Source organism: Oncorhynchus nerka, linkage group LG14 (assembly GCF_034236695.1).
Source record: "Oncorhynchus nerka isolate Pitt River linkage group LG14, Oner_Uvic_2.0, whole genome shotgun sequence".
NCBI lineage: Eukaryota > Metazoa > Chordata > Actinopteri > Salmoniformes > Salmonidae > Oncorhynchus > Oncorhynchus nerka.
This window is the reverse complement of record NC_088409.1, coordinates 70,299,711-70,322,979: the sequence shown is the minus strand read 5'-3', so window position 1 is coordinate 70,322,979 and position 23,269 is coordinate 70,299,711. Positions and strand designations below refer to the sequence as shown.

The 23,269-nt window shown below is 41.6% G+C and overlaps 3 protein-coding genes and 1 long non-coding RNA gene across 4 annotated transcripts; 2 read left to right on the top strand and 2 right to left on the bottom strand.

Moving 5' to 3' along the window:
* Positions 1–883: 883 nt before the first annotated feature.
* LOC135559685 (uncharacterized) lies at positions 884–19,209 on the bottom strand. Its single transcript, XR_010458525.1, has 3 exons — positions 18,931–19,209; positions 9,681–9,851; positions 884–2,000 (listed from the first exon to the last, which is right to left on the bottom strand). It is a non-coding gene; the product is annotated as an uncharacterized LOC135559685 (long non-coding RNA).
* LOC115141794 (claudin-4-like) lies at positions 6,529–7,818 on the bottom strand. The gene has a single exon (XM_029680995.2). The coding sequence runs from the start codon at positions 7,685–7,687 to the stop codon at positions 7,061–7,063; it is 627 nt and encodes a 208-aa protein (XP_029536855.1). The 5' UTR covers positions 7,688–7,818; the 3' UTR covers positions 6,529–7,060.
* On the top strand, positions 15,892–16,743 carry LOC115141795 (claudin-4-like). The gene has a single exon (XM_029680996.2). It carries the CDS (start codon positions 16,069–16,071, stop codon positions 16,741–16,743), a length of 675 nt encoding a protein of 224 aa, XP_029536856.1. The 5' UTR covers positions 15,892–16,068.
* Positions 18,952–23,269, top strand: LOC115141790 (claudin-3-like). Its single transcript, XM_029680994.2, has 2 exons — positions 18,952–19,428; positions 21,388–23,269. Exons 1-2 carry the CDS (start codon positions 18,952–18,954, stop codon positions 22,042–22,044), a joined length of 1,134 nt encoding a protein of 377 aa, XP_029536854.2. The 3' UTR covers positions 22,045–23,269.

Here is a 23,269-nt window from a genome sequence, read left to right as displayed (position 1 = left end):
GTCCTAAGGTAGTGCCAGCATGGAGTCGAAGACCTTACACGACATTTGCCCCGTACTCTCTACGACGCAGTTAACCAAAAGGCCAATCATGTGCTGTGACAATGTTGTTGCCAATAAACACGATCACTTTCCAAAGGGAAGCGCACAGATAAGAATGTATCCAAATCATCCGGTCACGCTGAGGCTAATGCCCAGAATTTGCGAACAAGCTGAAGGCATAGTAGGCTACTTCTAAATGGTGTTACAATGGCAACAGTGGTTACCTTTATAAAAGTGTGTAGCCTATGATTGTACCTGTCGACCATGCCATGGCAAAGCGGTTTGTATGCACCTGCGGGATCTAGATGAACTACACTTGATTACAATTGTCTGGTGCTGTGCAGATTGGCCCGTTGGTGTGATAGGCGAATCAGTAGGTCTGACTGAAACCTAATGTAATAGGCCTAACAATCCCAGTAGGCGACAGATGCTTTAGAGGTAGAATTTGCACAGGCAGCCCATTTCTGATCTTTTTTCACTAATTGGTATTTTGGTCCATCGGATCAGCTCTGAAAAGATCTGATGCAAAATGATCTGATGTGATTTGGCAATTAGTGGAAAAAATATCAGAATTGGGCTGCCTGTGTAAATCTCTTACTGTTTTATGGTCAAGTCAACATGCATCTCTGGTTGTTATCAAGCATCTCACAAGTCATTCTAAATAGGTCAAGGTTTACCCACGAAGCAGAGCAGAGCAAATAGGGGTGTATGTACTGGTACTGGCTCAAATGTTTTACCACAACAGAGAGATAATTCTCCTCACTAAAACTCCAGTCAAAGTACACATTTGAGGGATTAATTGTTGCACTTTCATATATAAATGGATAATACAGACTGATTAAATTGTACTGTTTATTTACAATGATCACAGGAAAAATGTTAAAACAGTGCCAAAATGGAGACATAACTCAATTGATATATTCCTAACCTAATGGATTTTTAGTTTACATTAATGGATATAAACAGGGTACTTTAGTGGTTGAGAAAATAGGTGTTTAAAAAACAACAATAGTACACTTATAAAATAACTCACAACATTATTACTTTTAACTCAACAAACCCATTCAAGTTCTTTGTGATTACAACACTCACTGTTTTCGGTATAAGAACTGTCAGACAAGTCCTTTGAGCACAGTGTCCTAATTTAAATTGAATTGAATTAAGTGGATCTTTAACATTACACTGACATGAACAACATCTCAGACATTATGGCACACATGCAGTTAACAAACATATATGGAAATGTCTGCTCAAAATTACAACCAACTAATTACAGCATTATCGCAAAAAATGGAAGAGCCAAGTGGAAGGGGGAGAAAGTGAGGAACATGTCTGTCGGCCCTGCATTAAAGACCAAAATTGGTTAAATAAAATTGTGATGAATAAAAAAGTAAACCAGTTTCATTTAAGCTGTGCCATATGGATTGGAAAGAGTAGGCACATGGTTTATGAACTGATACACAAAACTACGCTGGATTCAAAACTTCGACTTTTCTATTTAAATTATTATACAAAATTCTTGCAACCAATAGAATGCTATATATATTGGGGATACAACCATCCCAGCTGTGCAGATTTTGTTTTTCGAAGAGACAGAATCATTAGATCATTTGTTTTGGTACTGTCCATATGTCGTTTTTGGTCGCAGGTTCAGGAATGGCTGAAGAATTGCAACATTTACATGGATCAAACTCTGCAAATAGCACTGCTGGGTGGTTTAAAAAAAAGTCATAGTCGAGTAGAGCTGAAGGATGAGACTGGTTGGTATTCAGAGATAGATGGGAGGTGTCGAGTAGAGCTGAAGGATGGGACTGGATGGTATTCAGAGATAGATGGGAGGTGTCGAGTAGAGCTGAAGGATGGGACTGGTTGGTAATTCAGAGATAGATGGGAGGTGTCGAGTAGAGCTGAAGGATGGGACTGGATGGTATTCAGAGATAGATGGGAGGTGTCGAGTAGAGCTGAAGGATGGGACCAAAAACAAACAAAATATAACTATTGTAAAATATACTGTGTCTGTGAAATGTATATAGTATGTATAAACTGGAAGTAGGAGCTTAAGTGTTGTTGTCTATTAGTATACTACAATTAGGGGAGGGCTGGTAGGGTTAGGGGAAAATAATAAAGGAAAATATATACAATAAAATGTATATTTTATATACAGTCAATAGTTTGGACACACCTACTCATTCAAGGGTTTTTCTTTATTTTTACTATTTTCTACATTGTAGAATAATAGTGAAGACATCAAACCTATTTATTTATATTTTACCTTTATTAAACTAGGCAAGTCAGTTAAGAACATATTCTTATTTTCAATGACAGCCTAGGAACAGTGGGTTAACTGCATGGTCAGGGGCAAAACGACAGTTTTGTACCTTGTCAGCTCGGGGATTTGAACTTGCAACCTTTCGGTTACTAGTCCAACTCTCTAACCACGAGGCTACCCTGCCTCCCCATTAAATAACACATATGGAATCATGTAGTAAACAATTTTTTAAAAACAAATCAAAATTGTATATTTGAGATTCTTAAAAGTAGCCAGCCACCCTTTACCTTGATGACAGCTTTGCACACTCTTGGCATTATCTCAACCAGCTTCGTGAGGTAGTCCCCTGGAATGCATTTCAGTTAACAGGTGTGCATTGTTAAAAGTTAATTTGTGGAATTTCTTTCCTTAATGCGTTTGAGCCAATCAGTTGTGTTGTGACAAGGTATGGGATGGTATACAGAAGATAGCCCTGTTTGGTAAAAGACCAAGTCCATATTATGTCAAGAACAGCTCAAATAAGCAAAGAGAAACGACAGTCCATCATTACTTTAAGACAGGTCGGTCAATATGGAAAATTTCAAGAACATTGAAAGTTTCTTTAAGTGCAGTCACAAAAACCATCAAACGCTGTGATGAAACTAGCTCCCATGGGGACCGCCACAGGATAGGAAGACCCAGAGTTACCTCTGCTGCAGAGGATAAGTTCATTAGAATTACCAGCCTCAGAAATTCCAGCCCAAGTTTCACAGAAGAAACTTGCTTAGGCCAAGAAAGACGAGCAATGGCCATTAGACCAGTGGAAATCTGTCCTTTGGTCTGATGAGTCCAAATTTGAGATGTTTGGTTCCAAATGTTCCAACTGTCTTTGTGGGATGCAGAGTAGGTGAACGAATGATCTCGGCATGTGTGGTTCCCACCGTGAAGCATGGAGGAGGTGTGATGGTGTGGGGGTGCTTTACTGGTGACACTGTTGGTGATTTTTTTAGAATTCAAGGAACACTTAACCAGCATGTCTACCACAGCATTCTGCAGCGATACGCCATGGTTGGCGCTTAGTGGTACTATCATTTGTTTTTCAACAGGACAATGACCCAACACACCTCCAGGCTGTGTCTAGGTCTATTTGATCAAGAAGGAGATTGATGGAGTGCTGCATCAGATGACCTGGCCTCCACAATCACCCGACCACAACCCAATTGAGATGGTTTGGGATGAGTTGGACTGCAGAGTGAAGGAAAAGCAGCCAACAAGTGCTCAGCATATGTGGGAACTCTTTCAAGACTGTTGGAAAAGCATTCTGGGTGAAGCTGGTTGAGAGAATGCCAAGAGTGTGCAAAGCTGTCATCAAGGAAAAGGGTGGCTACATTGATTTGTTTAACACTTCTTTGGTTACTACATGCGTTATTTCATTGTTTTGATATTTAACTAGGCATGTCAGTTAAGAACAAATTCTTATTTACAATGAAGGCCTAGGAACAGTGGGTTAACGGCCTTGTTTCAGGGGCAGAGTGACAGATTTTTACCTTGTCAGCTCGGGGATTCAATCTAGCAACCTTTCGATACTGGCCCAACGCTCTAACCACTAGGCTACCTGCCGCCACAAATAGTGACCCAATAGTGATGTCTTCACTTTTATTCCACAATGTGGAAAATAGTCCAAATAAATAAAAATCCTTGAATGAGTAGTTGTGTCCAAACTTTTGACTGGTTCTGTATATATTTACATACATATATCTGGGGGATTAGAAATTACATAGATGGAAACCACAATCTCTCTGCAATATTAAAGCTGATCAGCCCCCTATTCTTTTTTATATATATAAAATGAAATATACACTACAATTCAAACATTTTGGGTCACTTGGAAATGTCCTTGTTTTTGAAAGAAAAGCAATTTTATTCTGATAAAAATGATCAGAAATACAGTAACATTGTTAATTTTGTAAATTACTATTGTAGCTGGAAACTGCTGATTTTTTATGGAATATCTACATATGCGTACGGAGGCCTATTATCAGCAACCATCACTCCTGGGTTCCAATGGCACATTGTGTTAGCTAATCCAAGTTTATCATTTTAAAAGAATAATTGATCATTAGAAAACCCTTTTGCAATCATGTTAACACAGCTGAAAACTGTTGTTTTGATTAAATAAGCAATAAAACTGGCCTTCTTTAGACTAGTTGAGTATCTTGAAGCATCAGCATTTGTGGGTTCGATTACAGGCTCAAAATGGCCAGAAACAAATAACTTTCTTCTGAAACTCATCAGTCTATTCTTGTTCTGAGAAATGAAGGCTATTCCATGCAAGAAATTGCCAAGAAAGTGAAGATCTCGTACAACGCTGTGTACTACCCTCTTCACAGAACAGTGCAATCTGGCTCTAATCAGAATAGATAGAGGAGTGGGAGGCCCCGGTGCACAACTGAGCAAGAGGACAAGTACATTAGAGTGTTTATTTTGAGAAACAGACGCCTCACAAGTCCTCAACTGGCAGCTTCATTAAATAGTACCCGCAACACACCCGTCTCAACGTCAACAGTGAATAAGCAACTCCGGGTTGCTGACCTTCTAGGCAGAGTTGCAAAGAAAAAGCAGTATCTCAGACTGGCCAATAAAAATAAAATATTAAGATGGGCAAAAGAACACAGACACTGGACAGAGGAACTCTGCCTAGAAGACCAGCATCCCAGAATCACCTCTTCACTGTTGACGTTGAGATCCCTCCTCTGCTGTGCAGTTGGTGCATTTCCCTCCAGCGATCGACAGGCAGATGCCGACGATACCGGTCAGGACGGAGATGATGATCATGGCTCTGGCGGCCTGGAGATCCTGGGGTAGTGCCAGAATGGATTCGTAGACCGTACACTGCATCTGGCCCATGCTCTGCACCACACAGGTCATCCACATTCCCTCCCAGATGGTTTGTGCTGTGACAATGTTGGCTCCGATGAAGGCTGTGACCTTCCACATAGGCAGGGCACACACGATGATGACCGTCAAACAGTCGATCAACGACATGACTATTCCCATGACCTGGATCCCCTGGGAAACCATCTTGACTAAATAGTTCCTCTCACACACACACTGTCAACTGATTGTTCCTGACCTCACACACTCCAACCTGAGTACGGACAGATCCCGAGGAGTCCAGTTATTCCCAAAGAGTTCAAAGATGGTTCACACAAAAGAAAACAGTATTTTTAGAGTTGTGTTGTAGAAGGTAGTTTGTAATGTGTTAAAAACAGAGATATGATGCAGGTATGTGTTACTAAAATTCCCTGCTCTGCTCCCATTTGCTGAGAGATGTTTATACACAAAGAGAACCCCAATAACCTCTAACAGTGCTGACCTAAGAGAAAAGAGCAGCTTCACGGTCATATAGCCACTTGACGCAAAAACAAAACAGCTATTCCTTCTGACTCACTACTATGTGACTGATATCAAATAATGACTTGGAAACTGACTATGGAGATTTAACAAGAAGGCTGTGAAGAAAGAGTTGGGTTATTAGGAAATGTGTTATTAGGAGGTGTTTAAAACTATCGTTTTTTTATGACTGCACACTGATGTACACTCCTATCAGGACACAAGGTTTTCACGGAGACTGCCAAAATACAAAATGAAGTGGGGTGTAGTTAGCAGTGATGGGGACCATGTAACTGAATGTTGTTTTTACTTCTTATGAGGATGTTCTATGTTTCTATTCCTATAGGGGGCATCATTGGACAATGAAGGTTTCTCAAGATGCTATGGGAACTTCAAAGGTGAGTCATCCTACTTGAAATTCTAGTGTAGACCAAAGTAACAGTCCCATTCCAAAGGCAAAGCATTTCTCAACCTCAGGTCTTACCTAGCCATCAATACGTTTTTTTCTTCCTCTTATGTTAAATGTACCAATTTTGGTGCTTGTTATCAAACTGGGCTACTGTAGGAAATGTTAGGCCTACATTTCAGCATGGCTAGAGGGTATATATGGTATATATTTAAAAGAGAATAGAGATGTTTACTCTTAAGGTGAAATTGTCTACTAAATAGTAGTCTAATCTATCTACTCTGTGATTTCTCAATTAAATAGTCTGTTTGACGGTTGGTGTGGGGTGTGGCTGAAGAGCTAAGAATAAGCATGACCATGCTGAGGGGTAAAGATTCGTTCATTTGATATATGATCAAAGGTTGTTGCTCATGTTCAGTCAAAGAAAACATGAGACAGTGCATTTGAAGTTGAACAAAAATATTTATTTACAGTTTTATCACCATTGAAATTCACATTTTCTGAATCACACACATTTAAAAAATATATTTAGTCAAAATGTTGAATGAAATGTATGCATTCAATGCAAACGTTATGGGAAACCCATTCAGATCATTCTGAAATATTTTATACATGTTTTCAAATAATAGCTTTGGCTAGTTCTTATTCATTCTGTGTATTGTGAATATACGTCAGAAGGAGTATTAGCTGACAATGTCCATCCACACCCTTTTCTGGGTGCGTTACATGCCATCATGTCATTTCTTACTTATACAAGTGCCACTGTCTGGAAGTCTGTCTTTAATGAAATACATTAGAATGTTGTCATTTAGCAGTGGAAACAAGCTGTGATATCATACAATCACAAAATCACAATGTGAGACAGTAAGGATCACACTGCACAGCACCTGTATAAATATACATAGTCTCGTTCTGTCTTTTATAATCTCTCTTGCTTTTCTTTCTCTTCTTTCTCTCTCGGGCGTTTCTCCCACTCAAACATAGTCCCTGGGTGCTGTGGACCTGGCAGCTGAGTACTTAGTGGGGTAATTGTCCTCTTTAGGGGGACAGTTGGCACAGAGGAACCCTCCTCCCATGATCATGAGGGCCGCGGCCCCCCATCCGATGTAGAGCGCAGCCCCCAGCTCCATCTTCTGAGAGCTCATCAGCATGGGGTTGTAAAAGTCCCTGATGATGGTGTTGGCCGACCAGCAGACGGGGATGAGACACAGGATGCCAGCGATGATGAAAACTACACCCGAGCCCACACCTATTCTGGATTTGGCCCTCTCATCCTCCACGCAGTTGGTGCACTTGCCCCCGGCCATGGCGAGCAGGATGCCCACCAGGCCCATCATGATAGAGATGATGATGAGAGCACGAGCGGCCTGGAGGTCCTGGGCTAGTGCCAGCATGGAGTCGTATACCTTACACTGCATCTGACCTGTACTCTGGACCACACAGTTCATCCAGATGCCTTGCCAAGTGGTTTGGGCTGTGATTATGTTCTCGCCGATGAAGGCTGTGACCTTCCATTGAGGAAGAGCACAGACCACGATGGCCCCGACCCAGCCAATGATGCCCAGGGCTGTGCCCAACATCTGAAACCCAGCAGATACCATCTTTTCTTCTTCTTTAAGTCCTGGAGGAGTCAATGAAGGAAATCTGCCAAAAATGAGTGTCTTCTTAGAAATCAGTTGCTTGGTGTGTCTTGCTTGAAAAATATCCAAGTGTCATTGTTTAAGCCATACTGGGAGCATGTGCTTTTATACACCTGACTTGGGAGGGGCTTGGCACACAAACATTCCAACACACTTTTGACATGACTTACTGCTTCTCCCTCAAGGCATATGTCGTAATTCCGTTTTTTGTCTTCTCTTGTCAGTTAAATGGTACAAGTGGAACAGTCTCATTGTGACTCACCATTGTTCAAACAGTTTTAGCCAAACTAAAGAGGAACCGTGTGTGCCAACACCCTTAAAATATAAACTCAGTATCATGGTATCAGTATTCTCTTCTCTCTTTGCCAGTTTCATGCTGACACTACACTCTGTGGAATGATACTAAAAGAAAAACATCTGTTCATGTCTGAGAAAATCTGTGAATAAGGATTTTCCACTTTTACATCAAACTCAAATATCAAAATTAGACAACAGGTATAATTATAATCTGACATTTACACAATTATATTGAAATGAGTTCCAACCTCTTTCCTCTTAATATGAAAAGAGCCCTTTAATTGCTCAAATGAAAGGGTTGGCTCTATATAGAGCTGAAGATTATAGAGGTTTAACAAAATGTTATTTTACTTTGGTTATCTATTACTTGACATTCACTCTTCACCTTTTACCGAATGGCTAACCTTTGCAGCTCTGGGACTCCCATCAGATCATATTGACTTGAAACAATGCCAGATTACACCAAGATATTCACTTATTTAGTTATGTGAAAAACCGATGTATCATCCTACAGATCCCCTTGAATACATAGGCCTACTGTAAATAGAATAGAATATGTTAGAAGACTGCAACAACAGTAAATATGTAAGGTGCTCTTTGGTTTCCCAGGCTTGTGACATTGTCAAAAGAATGAAGACATGTTCCCTTTCCAAGAGATAATCTCTTTTCCCTTACAGAAACGGTACAACTACTAAAACTAAAGTTTCATTTCAGCAGGGGTGTAGGGCTGCAGGAGCACAAGGAAGCAGCGCTCCCTCACTTTTTTCAATTTGAGAATACACGGAGCTAGTAAAAATATTTATTGAAAATTATTCAGTTGAATCAATTACTAGCCAGATCGCATAATGATGAATTAGTATTTTAAATAACATAACCGAATATAGTAGCATAGATTTGTAGGCCTTTAACACCTCCTCATTTGTAGTGAGATTTTAGGATGGTTAGCTGAAGCTGAATAATCGCATTTCTTTTCTCATGCAGCCAAAACTCAACAGTGGATGCCACTAGGCAGGATTTACAGTATGCTTTGATTGAAACAAAATGCAAGAAAGACTAATTGTTTGTTAACACCCTCTGTTCTAATTCACTCACAAAACAGTCATTCAAGAAAATGTAAATGCATATTCCCATGAAACTGATTGAGAGCTTGCAGATGCAGCTTGGACATTTCACCGGTAAAATGTGAAAAATGATCATTCATGATTGACAGTGATGATGGCCTATTTTGAAATTAGGTAAGCCTAACTTGGTGTTTGAGGGTATAAAAAAATAAACATTTTCTTGTGTGTGGGCATAGGCAGACGTTGCATTTGGAGGATGCATTTTAGCATATTCTATAATAATATTCAATAGGCTACATCTGTCGGTACAAACGTTGATTTAGAAATGATGACGTAATTAAACATTTTGGGGGCGATCCCGCACCAAAAAAATAGCGTATTGAGTCAGTGAACGATTGTCCTGTTACTCTACTCATTCTCAAGAGAGAAAAAGTGAAGTCCCCTCCAGCCATGTCTGTTAAAGTATCAATCAACCAACCAATCAAATCATTCTTTATGTCACCTGAGCAGTTGATAGATTCACAGCTGGCAAGTCATTCAGTTCATCCACCATTTTGTAAAGAGGCAAGACAAAAAAAGAATACTTGAAAGCTGACCTTGCTAGGTGACGTCAGTCCTTGGGGGTTGGAGGGCTATAGACTGTCGTTCTTCCGTTCGCCTGGAGGACGTGTCTGCTTTGACGGACGAGGAGTTTGACTGGTTAGTTCTGTGGACGGGTCTGTCTTCAACGTGCCACAAACAACACCAAGGTGATCACAGTTGTCGGACTGTAAAGTGAATGGGGGGGAGAAAGAGAGAGAGAGAGATACAGATTGTTTCCATATATGAAAGAGGCCACTGTTAGCGAGCTAAAATTACCTTTAGGAACAATGCCTCTATTTTACCCAGGCAGGTAGCACGTTAAAGATACCCTGGCATGGAGCAACCCAAGGAGATTGAGTACCACACTCAGGTACTACGCATTGAGGAGGAGAGATTGTTTTGGAGCATATCGCCTTCAAACTGAGATTATACTCCCAGCACTGGGAATCAGATAGGCCTCAGAGGGTCCACTATTTTAGGATCAGGAATCCTACACCAGATCATGTAGTCAAACACTCAAACATCAGCTGTACTGCTTCAAACAGCATACATCTGGTTCTATGGTGTAATGTTGATCTCATTGTTGTGAAACTCCTAATACAGAGGCAGCTGAAACAGAATAGTAGTATTTCCAGACATTGTTATTGTTGTTCTGGGTGTGACAAATAAAGGCTTGTTGAGACACATGCAGTTAAAATAATGGGCACACACTACTCCCAGGATCACATGACGTTGATCACAAAGACACAAAAACAACTAATACTCTTGTCTAAACCAGGGTTGTTCAATGTCGGTCCTGGATGGCCAAAACACTTCTGGTTTCATCCTCTCCTTCTAATAAGAGACTAGTTAAGACCTGGGACACCAGGTGAGAGCAATTAACTACCAAAACAGAACTATTTCGGCCCTCCAGAACCGGAATTTAACAGCCCTGGTCTAACCTGTACCTTTAGTACCTTTCACACCACAGAAAGTGCTGAAAATGTGCTTGAAATGAAACTCATTTTGGCATGTGAAAATAGTTTTTGAGCTAAATTCCAGCGGTTTTTACAGCGATGTCGCAGATTAAGTAGAAAATTGCCACTGTGAATGAAACAGTTTGGCACTAAAGCTAAGTTATTTCACATTACAGGTAGTTCAATCCACCTGTGCGTAAGTCTTGGGGGGGTAATACATGACAAGTGTCAACAGGAACAGAGGGCAGTCCGGGGTCTCATACCTGGGCCTCAGACACTCTAACGGATGCTGGCTTTGGAGTATAAAAGTACAACCAAGTGAACTGGCTGGGTCACTATGGCTGTGTTTACACAGGCAGCCCAATTCTGATATTTTTTCTCACAAATTGGTATTTTGACCAATCCCATCAGATCTTTTCACATCAGATATTTTTCAGAACTGATCTGATTGGTCAAAAGACCAATTATAAAAAGATCAGACTTCGGCTGCCTGTGTAAACACAACCTAAGTGTAGTGCTCATAGAACTATAACTTCTGGGGTTGGATAGTCAAACATCGTTACTGTACCTTTTTGAATGAGTGATTCAGAGATCAAGGCTTATTTTATATAATACTAGGTGGTATCACCCAACCACACATTTTATAATTCTTAAAAGTGTGAATTAGCTTATATAGAGGCTCACAAGTACTATGTTTAGATATTGTTATTGTTGTGGATGTGAACTAAAGGTTAGAAGGCATGTTGCACCCCCCTGATGCTACTATGGGAGAATTTGGTATCAGTATAATGGTTGATAAAACTGGGATGTGTGATTTTCTCCTACAAATACGGATATCTGTGTGTGTATCTGTGTGGGTGGTTGGGCAGGAGTTAGGGGTAGGTTGTTGTGTGTTATCTATGATGTATTATTCCGTGCCCAAGAGTCATGCTCAAGGGGACGGAGTCACAGTTTCAGTAGATTAACCAAGCATGCAACAAAGATCTCACGTTACCTAGAACCCATTAGAAGCACGGGACATTCAATGACTCACATGGTTCTGGATTGACATGCATCATAACATGCATCATGACATGTAAATTAAATCAAAGGGGATTCAGGTGTAATAAGAGTTGTTATAATACTTTATTTCTTATCATGAGAATCTTTACCATTCTCAGAAGATTTAGGTGACTATCCTCCAGACACAGTCAACTCACAAGTTCCTTTAAACTCACATGCTGAATGTATCCCCCTGTAATTTCATATTTTTTAATAAGGGATCAATTTAGAGGCAGTGATCACTTTTTTCATTTTTTGTTAATGCTGAGAGATGTGCGGTCGTGTGGCACCAGAGACACCAACAGTTACAGCCTGGGTTGTGCAAAGGTAGGGAGTGACAGGGAGAGAGAGGAATTCTGCCTCCAGGGATTTTCTGTTATTTCTTTTCTGGAACCTTACCTTAACTGTGAATGTACTAGAGTACAGGAACGTCAGAGAAATACATTTCTCCCAAAGTTCTCTCTCTGTTTACTTTTGGTTGTTTCATTATTTCAGATACTAGAAGAAAAAGAGTCACCAAATAAAGTTTAAAATTGAAGAATTTCCCTTCCCTTCCTACACTCCTGACACTCTTCAGCTGTCCCCATAGGAGAACCCTTTGAAGAACCCTTTCCACAGAGGGCTCTACTTGGAACCCAAAAGAGTTCTACCTGGAACCAACAAGAATTATCCTATAGGGACAGCCAGAGAACCCTTTTGGAACCCTGTTTTCTAACAGTGTACCTTCCACCCTCCCTTCCTCCCGCTCGTAGTTACCTGTTCCCAGAAGGCGAGTCTCTACTTAAGCAGAGGAGGTGTGGTACATGGCCAATATACCACGGCCAAGAGCTGTTCTAATGCACGACGCAACGCGGAGTGCCTGGACACAGCCCTTAGCTGTGGTATATTGGCCATATATCACAAACCCCCTAGGTGCCTTATTGGTCACCAATGTAATTAGAACAGTAAAAATACATGTTTTGTCATACACATGGTATACAGTCTGATATACCACGGCTGTCAGCCAATCAGCATTCAGGGATCGGACCATCCAGTTTATAATTGTTAGTTATTAATGTAAGGCAGGCACCTGCCTGGTGTGTATAGTGTAGTGTATCTATACATGGGCAGGAGGTAGTGACGAGCTAGCCAGGCACCTGTAACCCTGGAAACTGGTCTAACCTGCTCCCGTTCCCATGGCAGGTGAACAATTGGGAAGGTGTTTGTGCTTGTTCCCTTTCCAGGGAGAACTCTTACCAAATACCTGCTTCAAATCTGATGACTCCCTAAATTATACAAATAGTAAACATTTAATTTCAACAGAAATAAATGTGTTGGTTAAAATAAAATGGCAGCATATCTACTGTGCAGAGACGAAAGTGACAGAGTTACTCTGAGAATAATAAGAGATAGGTTGAATCCTATTGAGTTTTATGATAGTGATCAGTTTTCAAGGAGTTACCGCTTCTCCAAGGACTCTGTAATGCAACTGGAAAGAAAGGCTGGGCCAACCTGTCACGCCCTGGCCATAGAGAGGTTTTTATTCTCTATTTTGGTTAGACCAGGGTGTGACTAGGGTGGGCATTCTAGTTTCTTTATTTCTATGTTGGTGTAGTTCCCAAGCAGCTGTCTATCATTGTCTCTGATTGGGGATCATATATAAGTTGTCCTTTTTCGTTTGGGTTTTGTGGGTAGTTGTTTTCTGTTTAGTGTCTGCACTTGACAGGACTGTTTCGGGCTTCCTTCCTTCCTTCCTTCCTTCCTTCCTTCCTTCCTTCCTTCCTTCCTTCCTTCCTTCCTTCCTTGTTTGTTTGTTTGTTTGTTTGTTTGTTTGTGTGATTGATTGATTGAGTGTTTTGAGTATTACATTTACCATGAACACTTACCACGCTGCGTTTTGGTCCACTCCTTCATACGATGATCGTTACACAACCATTAAGCATGGGAGTGATGGGAACACGGCTGAACCCTAACTACTTCAGCTCCAGATGGTGGATGGGGATCTTATTTGACTCCACAAGTCATTTTATAAGGAACATCAACTTTGTGGCCTCATTTGTCAAGTAGGCCAGCTACTTCGTTTCAACTCACGAAATACCTCTCATATTGGTGTACCATGTCACTAATCATAGTTTAAAAACGTTAATCATAGTTTTACTGATCCAGATTTAAAATGAAGTGGTGCAATACATCTCCAATTAATTATAGAACTAGATTTACAAAATCTAGATCAGCTCGAATCCTAGATTAATTTAACCATGTTGGTGCAACCCACACTTAGGTTTAACTAGGATTAATTTAAAACTAGGTTAAACATTTGGTGCAACAAGATTCATAGATAAACCTTGATTTAACCCAGTTTAGGAGTTAATCCATGTTGTTGCAACCCACCCTAACAGACTGTAACTGAAGGAGACACCATGTGGTGGAGGAAGTTAGCTGTTGACTATGACTATGCAGTTGTTTGAGATCCAGTACTCTAGGATACAAGTTATTTTCTGACCATTTAGGTGCGACTAACCAACACATTTATTTCTGTTGAAATTAAATGTTTACTATTGGTATAATTTAGGCAGTCATCAGGTTTAAAGCAGGTATTTGGTAAGAGTTCTCCCGGGAAAGGGAACAAGCACAAACACTTCCCAGTTGTTCACCTGCCATGGGAACGGGAGCAGGTTAGACCAGTTTCCAGGAGGTGTTCTGTCTGTGGGGAGCCTTCTCTAGGTGTTCCTGGACACGTTTTTTTGTATTGTAATATGGGTCTAGAATTATAGCCAGTCTCCCTAACGCTACCACAGACTGGTACAGGGCTGCTGCCAATTGTTAGGAAAATAGGCATTTTGCAACAACGAAACTATGCATTTCTGATTCATTTTTAGTCACAAAGCTGCTCACACGTATTTTGTTTGCGAATATTATAGTAACTACAGTAACAGGAGCTAATATATACAACATAATTATGTTGAACTTAATCGTAGCTTCAGTTTTCATGACAAGGCTTGTGTTATTGAGGCTTAACCTCACACAGCACTGAAGTCTTCAGTAAACAGAGATCAATTGTCTCTTTTTACCCCTCAGTTCCCCTTCGTATTAGGAAGTAACCACTGAGATCTTTGAATGTTTAGTTGACACTTTTTAAGTTATTTTTGGAGTTTTGGAGTTTTTGGAGTCCGGTGTAAACCAGATCCTCTTTGGACCATTTCGACAGACAGACAGCTATTCAGTAAGACACTCACGGGATGATAATGTTCAGTACAGTTTAACTGTACCAGTACTTCACGTTGCTCCCTCTGGCTGTAAAAACATTATACACACCCATAAACAACTCTGGCTGCAACCTCCCCGTTCTGATCTGAATAGGACATTCTGCATCTCACAAAAAACAGAGCGTTCATAAGGTATTTGGTAATTCGGTGATGATTCAGTGATGATAATGTTCTAGCCTTCCAACAACCTGTAGTGGAGATCATCCAAGTGAGATGGTACGTGTTCTTGGGTGTTGATTTCACTATCAGGTGGGTGGTATGAGAAAGCAATGACCCCTGTTTTGACCTATGACCCCAATGATAACCCCTGTTAGTGAGACAAGGGCCTATAATGGGCTATAGATCACATAGAGCCTCCCAGCCAACCCTAACAACCCTACCAGGAAAGGACAGTTGTTTGTCTGATAAGTGAAGTGTACAGAGCCACCCTTTATCATTTTATTTACATCCAGAGGACATCCATTACAACTTGAGTGAGCACGCTAACAAACAAGGTCAAACGATGATAGGGCTACTAGAGTTTTTCCTGTTCAGGTCACATGTTTTTTTATGGTTTAAGACAAACTTTATTGAACAAAACATGCACATGTTCAGAGACACATGTTCAGTGCCAGGCCTGTTCTGAACAGAGCAGTTTTACCCAAGAGGTATAATGTGTCTGTCTAACTGACTGAACAAAGCCTGTAATTTTCTCTCGTTTGCAGAGACGGTGATTCAGCGTTTGGTGTTATTTGAATGTAAACTGACTCCACCTTACAGTCCTCTTAGCAGTATAAAGAAAGGAATAATTGGTTTATCCCACTCTTCTTCTCTTTCCCCCTCTCTCGATAACTGACTAAAGTATTATCCAGGGCATTCTGAGCCAAGGAGATCTGATATCGTCTTTAGAGGGCTGTGCTCTGAGACACAGAGCACCTTCTATCCAGACCAGACCTGAGAGACCTAGGGATAGGGAGTGACTGCTGCAGCCCAACACCAGCCCAGAGAACCAAGGTACCCAGAGAGACAACAGCCCAGCACCAGGGGACAAGGGGAGACTACGACAGCCCAGAATCAGGGACAAGACCACTGCCCCAGATCAAAGCACCAAGGACAAAGAGAGACGACAGCCACAGACCAGCACCAGAGCACCTAGGGACAGGGAGAGACTAGTTCCAGAGATGGCCTCGGCCGGCCTGGAGATCCTGGGTATGATCCTTTGTGTGTCAGGCTGGTTAGGGGTCATGGTGGCTTGTGGCCTGCCAATGTGGAGAGTAGCTGCCTACATTGGCCAGAACATCGTCATCTCTCAAGTGATCTGGGAGGGCCTGTGGATGAACTGTTCTGTCCAGAGCACGGGCCAGATGCACTGCAAAGTCCACGACTCCATGCTTGGACTCCCTGTGGACCTACAGGCGGCCCGTGCCCTGGTCATCGTCTCTATGGTGCTGTGCATCATGGGCATCGGCCTGTCTGTAGCCGGGGCCAAGTGCACCAACTGCAGCTCAGACACAGGCAGCAAGCCACGCATGGTGCTGGGAGCCGGAGTGACCTTCATCGTGGCGGGGCTGTTGCTGCTGACGGCCGTATCGTGGACGGCTAACACCATCGTCTTGGATTTCTATGACCCAATGATGGAGGAGACAGGGAAGAGGGAGTTTGGGAACTCACTGTATTTTGGATGGGCTGCCTCCTGTCTGCTTCTCCTAGGGGGAGCTCTGCTCTGCTGCTCCTGTCCCCTGAAAGCACCCCAGGGTGTTAGCGGGGTTGGGTCTGGACCCAACAGGGTGATGAACTACTCTGAGGTCAAATACCCCATGTCTGTCAATGGATATGTGAGGAGGGACTATGTGTGAGAGAGAGTGTGTTCAATGGCTTTAGTATAGAGACAGCCCCTTGAGACTGATGGGACTAGTGTTAGCGCCCCCCCTTTCCTGACTGGGTTAGCGAAGAATAAATGCAGTATGAACGATTGCCGATTAATGCTAGATTGTGTTTTACATATATGATTTCTGTAGAGTTGGAGACATGCATTTATAGACAATTCAAGTAAATGTAGATGGTAGGATTAGAGAAATATCTTATTCATGTTTTGCTGTTCGGAAATAGTTTTTGTACTAAATTTCACATGAACGTTACTCAGTGATGACGATGTAGATCATGAAAATTTAAATTTAGTTAAAAAAAAAAAAAAATTAAAATTCCATTTAACCTTAAGTCATTTTTGCACACTCAGAATTTTCTTGCACATGGTGATACAAAATTAAGATAAGTTCACCCTTGATTTCATAATGTGAGGAAATCATGCATTGCGTTAACTAATGTTTGTATACAAGCAACTTCTTTTTCTTTGCTTAATTGGCTTATAGCAGGACCATTCCCATCTGAAAGGAAGGTCTTATCACAGAGGATGTCACCACAGGAATGTTATGTGAGTGAGGAGAGGTAGTCTTGCCTACGTTTAAGGACAAATCTGGCTTAATAAGGTCAGGCTACCAACAGAACACTGAGACAGGACAGGACATCCCATCGAAAACACAGGGTCTAAAGAAATAGACCAAAATATGGGGCAGGAATGCCTGCAGGTCCATATCACCTGAAATCTAGAAAACTCAGCCCCTCTACCCCGCACAATGCGGTTTATGATTTCAATGCAAATGTGAGTAGCAACATTGACCCTTTTGTTTCTTTTGGGAGAGTGAAACTGAGCACGACAAAAAGCAGCCATTTTGATAAGGAGGAGTGTAGGTAACTCACACTGTAATCATAGGGTGAACCAATTTCTTTCACAATCCTCCCATTTATTAAAGATAAGACAATGGCTTTATTTACATTCTAGTCTAAGAACAAGATAAGGGAAACTACTTTTAAGACATACTTATAGCATAGACTTAAAGTACTTCCTAGGGAAGTTTGAGTGTCGTACAAACAAACATAGCCTCCAATTGTGATAGTCAATCTGTTCACTTGTGGAGTATAAGTACTCATCTATAACCAAGTAAAGTGCCTGTGTGTGGAACTTCTTGTGCTGATAGATACATTTCTAACTTTGATCCCTAAATCTGTCAGCCAATCAATGACAAAAGATAACGGATTCTCACTTTTTGTCATCAATCTTCAATGGCAGTCAGAAACAATATATAATTTACTATGAAATTCAGGCTTGTCTGTTTCCTGAATCATGGCAGTGGGAAACAATGAGCAAATGCAGATTTGCATTAATTCATTGTGCAACGTCATCTCCAAAAATGATGTTATCTGGTACCAGAGAGAGCATTCATTGGCTCCTGACCCAGGTCAGTTCATTTAGAAAGAAATGGATCCAAGAAAGAGCCCTGCTGCTGGGGTTGGAAACCAGATGAAACAATATTAAGCAACTTTTTCTATAGGTCAATGGAAGTTTGTTTAAAAATATATTGATTATTAAAACCAATGCAATTCATCTTATGCCTTCATCAGGGTATTTGGGTTGGAAACTAGCCAATAGTGCTTGTATACAGTAGGCTGCCACAGATGTTCCTAGGCAGCTCTCTCTCAGGGTTAGCAGTAAGACACAGAGGTTAACGCTCCATAGAGAGCTAAATATTTATTTTGACCTGAAAATAACTGTACACTGGTAGACACTTGTTGAATGAACACATTTGTAAATGTTATTCCCAATTCCTCCACGTGTAACTATTAACTTGTCTATTCTTAACCTGTTCGTTATCCTTGAACTATTTAGTATTGGTACTTTGGCCATTTATTGACCTTCCCCCTCAGCCCAAACAGTGGGGGAACAACCATGGCCCAACCATTCAATCATTCATCTGTGCAGCCAAGCCGTTCACATGGGGTTTGTTGAGAAGAAAGAAAAGAAAAAACATTTGAAAACCTCCTTAGCCAATGCCCATCAGACTCTGCCTTCTGTTTGTGGAGTGCTATAAAGATAGCTCTGAGTATACAGACGGTGAGAATTCCAAAGCAGAACCCAGACAGTGAAACCCTTTTGTGTGTGAAGTTGAGACAGTTAAGAGAGTGAAGACACATGTAGACTTACTTACAAAGGAAGGTAAAACAACAAAATGTCTGTGTTGGGACTAGAGATCTTGGGAGTGATCCTGGCTGTCCTGGGTTGGATATTAAGCATCGTGTCCTGCGCCATGCCCATGTGGAGGGTGTCTGCTTTCATCGGGGTCAACATCATCACAGCTCAGACCATGTGGGAGGGCATCTGGATGACCTGTATGGTGCAGAGCACGGGCCAAATGCAGTGTAAGGTCTACGACTCCATGCTAGCCCTCAGCTCCGACCTGCAGGCAGCCCGAGCCCTCACAATCATCTCTATAGTTGTGGGCATCATGGGGGTGCTGGTGGCCGTGGTGGGGGCTAAGTGTACCAACTGTGTTGAGGACGAGACGGCCAAGGCCCAAGTGATGATCGCAGCCGGGGTGGCCTTCATCGTAGCATCCCTGACCCAGCTGATCCCTGTGTCCTGGTCAGCCAACAGAATCATCATGGATTTCTATAGTCCCATCACTCCTGAGGCTCAGAAAAGGGAGATTGGAGGGGCTCTCTACCTGGGCTGGGCAGCAGCCGCATTACTCCTCATCGGGGCGGGGGATCCTGTGCTGTAGTTGCCCCCCACAGCCTGAGAAGAGGTATGCAGGGCCACCCTCACGGATGGTGTACTCCCCAATCAGGTCTGTGGCCCCCAGCGGCTATGACAAAAGAGACTATGTTTGAACTGACCTGCGTATCTGGCAGCCGCTTTCTGCTCACGTTTTTCCCACAGTCGATGAAGGACATCTGATACCAACTTTTGAATTCCAGAACATATCAAATGGGGGTGATTTCTACTGAAACTGTTTTGTTATATGTTTTGACATGAAGAAAATACTGCTTTTTAGTGGATCATTTTTGATGGTGCTCTGTTGAAGAGAAACAACATCAAACTGGACTTGATGTACTTGCATTTCATACTGTATGTCTATTTAAAACATACATAGGTGTTGTAAATATTGTTTTGGGATCTTACTATTTGAAAGGAGTTTAATTAAAACCATTTGCATTGTTAGATTTTATATTCTATATACTGAATGAATAACAGCTTATCTTGTGCATATGTTGGATAACAATGTGCCAAATTCTGACAATTTAGCATCTTTCGTTAAGTGTGAAAATATGAATGATTTTGATGTTTAAAGTGTGTCAATTTCACAATAAAAACTGTTTCATAATACTTGCATTTTTTCTTAAAATATTTTAATACAATGACAGAAAAATACATTGTTGCAATAAGTTACTTTATACAGTACATTTAATTAACATTAGTAAATGCTTTGCTACATGAGAAGTGCCACTAAGTCCTGTGGTACTAGCTATGCAGTTTATAAGAAAAAATATGTTTGAATCTGCTGCCAAAGAAAGACGTAGGCTAAGGCTAACTGCCTCCGTGTCATTCATTCTGCCCAGATCAGGATATAACAGGCATTTTCCTTCACTGATCCTTGGGTATCTATGGTAATGATGTGTTGAGTTGGATTGTCTTTCATAGCTGCTATCTACCTTGGCTGACTCTCATATCTGTTGGCCCTTAGATAACAAGAAGCCTTGCTTTGTCAGCCCCCCACTATTCAGCCATTCCAAAATGGCCCCCAGAACAATGGGTCCGTTTCATAGCACGATGGAGGTCAGAGTGAGTTATCAACACTGGGTCATGAAATGTTGGGGGGAAAGACTATTATCCCAGTTTCTGGGGCATAATTAGGCATAAACCACCACCCATAATTAGACACTCCAGTTGTAAGGAATTCAAGGGCACTGGAGTCAGTGACAGACAGACATGGCCGTTAGACCACATCAAATAGAGTGAACAAGATAGCTTATTGCAAAGGAACTGAGGTCAGGCATTCTTCTTTTACAAGCTGCTTCAAATAATGTTGTGAGAGAGTGATTGCTCTGAGGAGACTAGATTAGGGCTAATCTATTAATGAGTAAAGGGCAATTCCACCACTCTTCAACCTCATTTTCATTATGTCCAGCACATTATGTAAAAACTGCGCATTTATTTAAAAGATTAATCGGTTCTACGCAATGACGACATCATCAAAAGTTAAAACATTTTAAAAACAGTGATTTTCAAACACTATGAGATTTGCAGTGATGTGGGGAGCAAGATAGCAAGATAATACCCTCCCTCTGGCTAGAAAACTCCTTGCAGGTTTTGAAAATCACTATTGTTTTTTTACTTTTAATCCCACACTGTGATGTCACAGATAAGCATTTTTGGGGGGATCTTCCAGGGCTCCTCCCTTCAGCTGATCTGGGATATAAAGAATACCAGAACATCACACATCACACACTCACAGGTACTCAGGCTAAATCAATTGGTGTTATTGTCTCTGGCTCTGTCTGGTCTCCTTCTTTCTCACAGATCCTCTGTCAGATCCTCTCAGGTCTCTCAGGTGTGACGGAACACAGAGCACTGAACGGAACACAGAAGGAGCTCCAGCAACAACAGAATTACCACCATGTCTGCAGGGTTGGAGTTAGTGGGTATCGCTCTATGCGTATTAGGATGGATCATTGCCATCGTGTCCTGCACCCTGCCCATGTGGCGAGTAACAGCCTTCATCGGCAGCAACATCGTCACGGCTCAGATCATCTGGGAGGGTCTGTGGATGACCTGTGTGGTCCAGAGCACAGGCCAGATGCAGTGTAAGGTCTATGACTCCATGCTGGCTCTCTCCCAGGACCTCCAGGCCGCCAGGGCTCTCTCGGTCATCTCCATCCTCCTGGCCATCCTGGCCGTGCTCATCGCCATCGCCGGCGCCAAGTGCACCAACTGCATCGAGGACGAGGCATCCAAAGCTAAAGTCATGATAATCTCTGGGGTGTTCTTCATCGTGTCAGGAGTCATGCAGCTGATCCCAGTGTCCTGGTCGGCCAACACTATCATCCGGGACTTTTACAACCCGCTGCTGACTGATGCACAGCGCAGAGAGCTAGGGGCAGCGCTCTACATTGGCTGGGGGGCCTCAGCCCTCATGATCCTCGGGGGAAGCCTCCTCTGCTACTCCTGTCCCCCTAGGAAGTACAAGCCCTCACAGATGGCATACTCTGCCCCAGGCTCTGCCCCAGGTGGGCCTGGGTTCCAGAGAAAAGACTATGTGTGATGGGACAATGGATGGGCAAGGACTATTTATGTAACAACCAAAAATGTTATTATACACCTGTTTCTAATGGTGTGTCTAAGAAAGGGCTTCATGAATGAAGGAGACTCCGTGATGAAGGGATGTGTTTTATCATTGTTTTGTTGGATTTGTCTATGTGTGTACAGTATTTGTCTCTGTATTATCTCTTCTGAAAGGAAAGCATAGAAGTTCTGTCTGTGTCAGAAAACATTTGAGAAGGATCATGTACTTTCCATTTGGGTTTAGTGAGAACAAAGGAAATTAAGAATAAGATCAGTAGTTATTAAATGTTTTAAGTATTAAAAAGTTTTAAGTGTTGAATTATTGGTGAGCTATGCATATTCATTGAAACTATATCAAGCTCATTTAAAAACATTCACAAGCCTCATATAATTATTTACATAATGTTTGTACTTTAATGAATATTTGTCTCTGAGATGTTAGTCATTGAGTCCATTTATATATTAAATCACTAACACTGAATTATTTTCCTAGCTTCAGGCAACTACGCTACATCAAATAATACCTTGTAGAATATTCATTCATTATCTTCTCATTGACATTTCTCTATGTAAATGAGGCACTGCTTAGGCTTCAGAAACTAAGGAACACTGTTAAAAAGACAACATTTGACTGATGCTTTCACAAAAGATAGGTTTTTCTTGTACTGCAAGAATACAGTAGAGTACAAAATCAGTATGTACACATCGTTTTTTAAGGAGCTATGTTTCTTTTTATGTAGGATTTTTTTTATGTTGGGAAATGTTGTACATTTTTTCTCAAATAATTTGTGAGAGATGCATTCGTTTGATGGTGATGTTCTGTCATCAGTGTTAAGGTGATTGTGTGATGTACTCAACTGTTTGGACCCCAGCAAGAGTCGCGGCTGCCTAGGCAGCAGCTAATGGGGATCCAAATCAAATACTAAATACTACTAACATACAGAGTACTGTATCTGTACTGAATTCTGTCACCTGAACTCCCGACAGATGACAGATGTATTAAACAGAGTGTGGCTAGCAGTGCACAGAGGGAATGGGGAACAGTTTGGGAGCAGACAAACTGAAGGCCTCAGTGTTTTGGGGCAATGAGGAGTAATGGGGGCATTGTGCACCTGTGTCCATACAGAACAGTGCTAATGTGTGTGTTAGTCCTGCAGTGTTAACTGCACATCACCTGCTTTTTAATAAAGGTAGTTGTTGTTTTA